This window comes from Microtus ochrogaster, unplaced genomic scaffold, assembly GCF_000317375.1.
Source record: "Microtus ochrogaster isolate Prairie Vole_2 unplaced genomic scaffold, MicOch1.0 UNK14, whole genome shotgun sequence".
NCBI classification, from domain to species: Eukaryota; Metazoa; Chordata; class Mammalia; order Rodentia; family Cricetidae; genus Microtus; species Microtus ochrogaster.
In genome coordinates this window covers 2530638-2538392 of record NW_004949112.1, presented here as the reverse complement: position 1 = coordinate 2538392, position 7755 = coordinate 2530638, and the positions used below count along the sequence as shown (strand labels likewise).

General features: G+C 49.5%; 1 protein-coding gene across 4 annotated transcripts in view; it reads left to right on the top strand.

Annotated features, from left to right (window-relative positions):
* Nucleotides 1-7755, top strand: part of Vrk3 (VRK serine/threonine kinase 3) — a 29405-nt gene that overhangs the window by 5292 nt on the left and 16358 nt on the right. For 3 of the 4 annotated variants that reach the window (XM_026789115.1, XM_005366854.3, XM_013353684.2), the window contains 4 exons: nucleotides 1820-1959; nucleotides 3989-4138; nucleotides 5877-6071; nucleotides 7023-7087. In XM_026789115.1, coding sequence (XP_026644916.1) covers nucleotides 1821-1959; nucleotides 3989-4138; nucleotides 5877-6071; nucleotides 7023-7087 — 549 coding nt within the window. In that variant the 5' untranslated portion in view covers nucleotide 1820. The remainder of the gene's footprint in view (nucleotides 1-1819; nucleotides 1960-3988; nucleotides 4139-5876; nucleotides 6072-7022; nucleotides 7088-7755) is intronic. The other variant, XM_005366855.3, reaches the window with a different exon arrangement.

The following is a 7755-nucleotide window of genomic DNA, read 5'->3' as shown; positions in this document are numbered from 1 at the left end:
GGGGGGGTGACGGGGCGCTGGGATTGAGACACGGAGGCTTCTTTTCAGGTGGAAGAATAGCAACCTTTTTTTTCCCCCCAAGCTAAAGCCTTTTATACCTCTACTGCTTCTGTGGAAAACCACTGGCCAGAAAGAACACAAACATCCTTGTCAATTACAGACCACAAGAAAGTTCTTCTGTCAGTCAGGGGCAGTGAGGGCAGCTAGATCACAACAACTCCCCAACACCCCACCCCACCCCACCTCCACCCCCCATTTTATTTTATAAAATAAACGGTGTCTGTCTTGTTACTTTGGGTGGAATACCTTGCCTGTCGTGGGGACTAGCTCTCTAATATTCCCTGTCTTAGGTGGAATTCTGCCCCCAAAGTATTGCCTGTTTGTGGCTACCCAAATACATAGCCCTAAACCAAGTATCCCCAGGACTGACAGTGCCAACTAGCCAGACCGGCGCTGCAACCATCTAGCACGCACTAATTGGGTGGTAAATTTAACAAAAGCAGTATTCCAAACCCCTCTCATATGACAGTTGAGTTCCATACAGTAGCAGAAGCATGCAATACACTGCCAGGAGTAACACACATAACATGATAAAAGCTAGAACATGTTAGCCATTGAAAAGTCCAAATATAGTCTACTTGCTCCTGAGCCAGAGCCGCTTGGTTCAAGGTCAATATTAAGATTGCTGACTCTTTTTAGCAAGCTGGTTGACAGTCTCAGCTGTCTGCACAGTCTGTGAATGAGGAAGTCCGGCAGCAGTAGCTGTGGTGGCAAAGCTCTGCTCCAGCTGCCTTCTGGCCCCAGCCACACTCTCTCTGGGTCCAAACTGGTGCATGGAGAGGAGCAGAGCTCAGGGAAGCAGGCTCACTGCTCCTGCTCCTGAACCACTGAAGGGGCTCCACTTTAACAATCTTTTAAGGAATTTGGGCGTTGTCAACAAGACTAAGCTGTTGGCCAGGCATAATAAGTCTCTGTGTGGTTATTGGGGGCGGCTGGTGGCACAGAGCTGAGCAAGGGTCCTGAGGAGAACTCCGTCTGCATTTCTCCTCTGTGCTGAGGATATAACCACTTATCAGGTTGGCTTGTGACTTTCAAACGCAAGTTCTGGAATTCTCACAATCATCAGTCAGAAGAAACAGGCCCGAAGGCTCTGAGATTTCCCCATGGAAAGATGAAGGTGCAGAAATAGCAGTAAAGCTGGGAGAGCTGGTTTCTGCTGCTGAAACACTCTGACCAGATGGAACTTAGGGGAAGAAAGAAAGGACTTGTTTGGCTTACACGTCCAAGGTGCTGTCCGTCGCTGAGGGTGTCAGTATGTACCTGGTTCTGGTTCAGAAACTGGAGGGCCACCACTTGCCGCACATGGTCATCTCTCTGGTTCTTTTACAGTCCACGACAGTCTGCACAGGCAGTGGTGCTGCCTGCAGTAGGCTGGTCCCTTCTGCGTCCACCCACATGAGGCAGTCCCTCAAATGAAGCTTTCCTCTCAAACGCTTTCAGGCTATGTCAAGTTGATAATTAAAGCAAAGACATCAAGCAAATATAAAAGACCTGAGTTCAACTCTCAGGACTCACAAAAAATCTGGGTGTGATAAGCATACACCTATAATCCTAGCACTGGGGATTCAGAGATGAGGCTTCGTAAATTGAATTGGCCAGACACACTGTCTTCTTGACAGGCTACAGACAGGGAGAGGCATTGTCTGACACACAAGGTGGGTGGTGCCTAGGGACCCACACCTGAGGCTGACCTTGGCTTTCTCCACTGCTCACTCTGGATGATTCATTCTGATCCCTGTCCCCACCTTCTGTGTTGCAGCATGATCTCCTTCTGTCCAGTCTGTGGCAAAGGTGTCAAAGGATCATTCAAGTTCTGCCCATTCTGTGGCAATTCCCTGCCTGTAGAGGAGCATGCAGAAGCTCAGACTGGCCTTTCGCCTCCTGGGTCATCCTTCCAAGGTAGGAGCCAGCAGAGTCCAGCCCCATCCTGCAGCTTCTTACAGCTTCTAGTTGGTGCCGTCCTGTTGGAATTCCTGTCTGCGCTCCTGTCAGGGGTGGTCTCTGGGCATCAGGATCGCAAGAGGAAGTTCCTGTCACGGTTAAGCATGTTTGCAGGAGCAGAGGAGGCCCTGGGAGATCTGTTTTTTTAGCAAACAGTTCACTGGACAGCTGTTCTTAGAGGAAAGATGTGGAGCTGAAGCCAGCAGGAGCACAAGTCAGACTTAGCAAACACAGCGCTCCCCTGTCTCCGTAGTCCTAGTACCTCGGCTGACTGTTGCACGGCCACAGTGCAGGGCAGTAGTTGGGCTGCGTTGGATGCGTATTAGCACACTGAGTGTTTAGTGTCTATTTCTTGTTCAAGGGCACACGTGTGGAGTTTAGAGGGCAGCGTACAGGAGTCCAAGTCTCTCCCCCGTGTGCGGCCTGGGGGTTGAACTCTTGTCGTTAGACTCAGTAGCAAGTACCCACTGAGCCATCGTGCTGGGCTTCTGCGGTCTTTCTAGGCATCGTGGTGGTGGTTGTCAGCTGTCATGCTATTAGGGTCCACACAAATATCGGCAAAGCATGTTTAATGTTTGCAGAAAGGAATAAAAGTGCTTTAAATACCCATAAAAGCATATAAATAGATACGTACATACATAATCATTGCCACATGAAACTTAGTGTATGGGGCTGGAGAGATGGCTCAGAGGTAAAGAGCACTGGCTACTCTTCCAGAGGTCCTGAGTTCAATTCCCAACAACCACATGGTGGCTCATAACCATCTGTAATGAGATCTAGTGCCCTCTTTTGGACTACAGGATACCTGTAGGAAGAACCCTGTATACATAATACATAAAAATCTTTAGAAAGAAAGAAACTTAGTGTATGCTTTAAATGGCAGACTAGATAGGGCTGGAGAATTTGCTCCAAAGTCGGACACAGTGACAACATACCTGTAATCCCAGCATCGGGGAGGCTGAGGAAGGAGAGCTGGGATCTTCCTGATTTTAAGACCAATCTAGGCCATATAGAAAGACCTTGTCTTTTCTTTTTGCTTTTTATTGCTTTGTTTTGTTTTGTTTTTCTCTTGTATAGCCTTGACTGTCTGGAACTCTAGACTGTTGTGTCAGGTGTTGTTCACACGGGTCTATGGAAAGAAGACACGGAGGCACTCTTAGGGTGGCTTTTTAGCTGTGCGGGGAGGGGGGCAGCCCCTGGCGGATTGACTCACTGTAGCTTTGCAAAGCTTCCAAAGAGACGAAGCCAGTGCAGATTCTCACTTAAGAGACTTCTTGGTTTGCCAAGTCCTCCGCAACCAAGTTTTGTATAGGCTTTGAACCCTAGGACACTCTCAGATAAGAGTTACATACTTCAGAAAAAAAAAAGAAAATATTACCCAGAAAAGGCAGATCAAGGCCAGGTACTTTGAGTCAAATGAGCTGCACAAGTGCAGACGCTCAGAGATCCTCCTGCTCTGGCTCAGAGAATAACAGTGCTTGCTGCACAAGCTGACCAACTGGTTCAACCCCTTAGAAGCACAGTGCAAGGAGAGAACTGAGTCCCAAAAGTTGTCATCTTACTTCCGGGTGTGCACATGCATGCTCACACACACACATGTGTGTCCATGTGTATGCACACATACACATTGATAATACAGTAAATTAAAATTTTCAAAAAAGGTCCTGGTAGTGGTGACATGCACCTTTAATCCCGGCACTCAGGAGTCAAAGGCAGGCAGATCTCTGTGAGAAAGTTCCAGGACAGCTAGAACTGTTACACAGAGTAACCTTGTCTCAAAAAAAAAAATCAAAAAAGAAGTTGCTTAGAAGACAGCAAAATGACAAGTCATGGAAGATATAAAAGAGGCTGGGGCTGGTGGAAAAGAGATAAGCGGGAAGAAGGAACACTGGGTCAGGGCAGTAGAGACAGCAGGGCTGCAGCGTTCAGGACTGGCTGTGCCTGGAAGGCCCTTCAGAACTCTAATCTGCATTTGGTTCACCTTTAGGCTCAAAGAGAGGGCTGAACTCCAGTTCTGAAACCTCTCCCAAGAAAGTGAAGTGGTCGCCCACTGTCACTTCTCTTCCACCCTCTGTCCGTTCTGGCTGTGGCAGTTCTGACTCTGAAGAATCCTTTAATTCTCCTGAGAGAGCCACAGGTGAGAGAGAGCTGGGACTGGTCCGTGTCTGCAAGGGGCAAAGATGGGGCATTTGAGTGTGCCTGGTCCAAGGGGCTGGAGAGGAGGCTCAGCGGCTGAGAGTCCTGGCAGCTCTGGCTCCAGGGGCTCCAGTGTGCTCCTCTACCTCCAAGGCACTGCACTCGAGTGAAATTACCCAGCCCCCACACAAACACACAGACATGGTTAAAACTAACATAAAATCAAGAAATTAAAGCAATGTTTGAGGAAAAACTGCTGCTGTTTCAATTCATTGCCTGGAACTTCTTCCCAGTGTCCCCTTCCGGTCTGTCCCCACCCGCAAGTGGATCCATTGCCCACAGTCCATGCCCCTGCCTTGACTCTGACCACTCCACAAACCCAGCACCTCGCTTATCTGTGCTCCTTTATCATTCTGTATGTTTTCTAGACAATTTCTTTTGTTTGTGTTTGAGACAGGTTCTCACTATGTAGCCTAGACTGGCCTGAAACTCACAGCTATCCTCCTGGCTCAGCCTCCTAAGAACTGGGATTATGGGAATATGCCATCACAGTCAGTTTCTGAGTAATTTCTTCGTCTCTAGCTCCCAATTTATGATTTCTTTCTCTAGCCATATCTAGCCTGCCACTTGAAACACATACTGTGTTTCTGACTCCATATCCCAGTATCAGCTGAGCCACTTGAGGGGCCCTCCATCTCTAAGTTCTGCTCCTGTGTTCCCTCAGGCCAGCTTGCCTTCACCACCTCTGGCCTGATGTGCTCCCCAGTTCTCCCCATTTAGAGACTCCTTCTGAGCTTTTGAGTGTACATTGAGGCCTCTGCTCCCTCTGGCTGGACCTGCCCTCGTTTGTCCACTTGTGACCTCTGGTTCCGTGTCCCTTGTAGCCGCTCTACCTGCCCTGCATGTTCTTTGTGGAAAGGACCAAACAGGACTCGTGTGTCTTCCCAGCTCTGGCTGGGAAGAGAGGCCTGATGTCCGGGCTTCCTGGGCCCTCTGCATAGCTCAACACATAGCCAGGACCCATTTCAGGGTATTTTGGAGTGACTGTCTGTGATGCCCTTTCTATCGGGCAGACTTCTGTTAACCCGTAAGACCCTGCTCTAATGTCCCCTCTCCGAGAAAGCCTCCCTTGACTTCTTCTTCCGGTCACCTGTCTCTTCTCTGGCCCCAATACCCACCTTGACTGTTTCATCTCTGATTCAATTCTGACTGGTTATATCTAGGTCATAATCCCTACCATACTGGAAAGGGTCCAGACCTGGGTCTCCGATGCTGTAGAACAAAGATTTTGCTCTGTGGGAGCCAAGGGATGGTGTGGGAAGTCCTTCTGTCTATGTGTTGCTTTTATTGGTTAATAGAGAATCTGTCTTGGACGTGGCAAGGCAGAAGAGAGTTAGGCAGGGAAAACTAAACTGAATGCTGGGAGAAAGAAGGCAGAGTTAGAGGCCATGTAGCTGCCAGCTGGCACCTTGCCGGTAGACCACAAACCTCATGGTAAAATATAAAATAGTAGGAGTGGGTTAATTTAATATGTAAGAGCTTGCTAGGAATATGCTATAGTGATTGGCCAAGCAGTGGTTTAATTAATACGGTTTCTGTGTGGTTATTTCTGGTCTAAGTGGCCGGGAACAAACAAGCAGCTTTCCCACAACACAGCCAGAATCTCCAAATGAGTAGGAAGAGGATCTCAGCCCTGCTTCTCTCTGCTGCTTTCTCTTTATCTGGTTGTCTCCCTGCAGGTACCTGGAGCAGACCCCTGACCCCCAGAGGCAGTCCCCAATCCTCCAGGCGAAGTCCTCAGACACTGAAGCGGAGCCGGAGGACCACCAACCTCCAGGCTTTGCCCACAGGGACAAAACTGACAGACAAGAAAGGGCAGCACTGGACACTGGGGGCCCTCCAGACCCGGGATGACCAAGGCATTCTCTATGAAGGTACATGCTGTCCCAGTGCACAGGGGAAGCACCACAAGGACACGGGAGGTATAATACCCAAGGACAGCAACTTGAAGGAGGAAAGATCAGCTAGGGCGCAGCGTTCCACCAGTGTTAATCCGTCAGGACAGGGAAAGCAGAGCAGCTCAGACCAGGTACACAGGAACCAGAGGAAAGGGTTATAGGAGATGACCAAGGCAAGGGATGGCCATCAGGGACATACCCCAGTTGCCTCTTTCCTCTAGCTTGACCCCACCTCCCAGTGATGCTGTTATATTTGAGTCCTTCAAAGGACTAACCCATCCTTGAGGTCAGAGCCCCAGGACCTCCTCATCTCTGGAAGCCATGGGAGTCTCCCGGAAGACTTCCCTAGCCCTGCTACTCCTCAGTCCCATCAAGTTGATGGTCAAGATAGCATCAGGGCGGGGTGTGGTGAAGGGCTGGCTGTTCTGCTTCCATCCTGCTGGGAGAAGGTGGTGGATTGGGTTCACAGTTCCAGTTCATGATAACAGGGAAATAAGGCAGGAACCTGAAGGGGGCTGGTTACAACCATAAAGAACAAAGGACAAAATTGAATGCACGTTTGTTTGCGTGCTTGCTTGTGCTCAGCCTGGCATCTCCACTCTTACAGCTCAGGGCCCCTTCCTAAAGAATGTGCCACCCACAGTGGGTTGAGTTTTCCCACATCAGTGCAGACAATCCCTCATTGAGACTTTCTCCCCAGCTAATTCTAGATTGTATCATGTTGACAAATCTAACTATCACACTCGCCTAATCTCTGGAACTTTGGAGAGGAGACGGAGGGAGGCAGATACACATAAAGGAATAGGTGTTGAGCACCAAGTGTGCACTTTGGGAACCAGAGAACTGGCTCCTGGTTCTGACAGCTTGGGGATCGGTGGCCCTGACTCTCCCTTAAATTCTGAAGTTTCTCTCTCTGCCATTCCACAGCTGAGCCCACTTCTGCCCTCCCCTGTGAATCAAGGACTGAGAAGTATAGATTCTCACTGAAGCTGGTGAGTGGTCCAGGGGAAGCTCAGAAGGGAGGGTGCAGGGCTTTCAAATTAACCCTTGACTTCTGAGTCCCCTTGCAGCCTGGGAGCCAACCCTGGAAACAGGGTGCTCCTAGTCTGTGAAGAGCCATGGGACTCTGACTGAGCACACTCCTTCACTTTGGGGAGCAGAGGTGAGACATGGTGCTTCCTGTTCATGTGACGCTCTCCCCTCTCAGCTCCAAGTTTCTGCATCAGTACTGCTGACTTCCTGAGCCTGCCTGCCCACTGCGGCCTGCCTCCTACATAGAATGTGTCAGCTTTGTGTGACAGTATTTCAGTGTAAAACACATCAAGGGAGGAGGGATTTATTTGGTTCATGATTTGAAAAATATGAGTATATCTTATGAGGGTATTGCCAAGCAGAGCATCTCACTTGTCAATCATATGGGGAAGATGTGGCCCAGAGCAGTTTTCATTGTGGCAGCCAGGAAGCAGAGAGTCTGAGAGAGCATGAGCAAGAGGATGTGGCAGTAGACAGTATCTGTGCAGACCCTGCGGCCTAGTGCCATCTGTTTCAAGTTCTGTGTGACGTACTCCAGCTGTCTGTGTGTGATTGTACCCCAGCTGTCTGTGTGTGACGTACCCCAGCTGTCTGTGTGTGACGTACCCCAGCTGTCTGTGTGTGACGT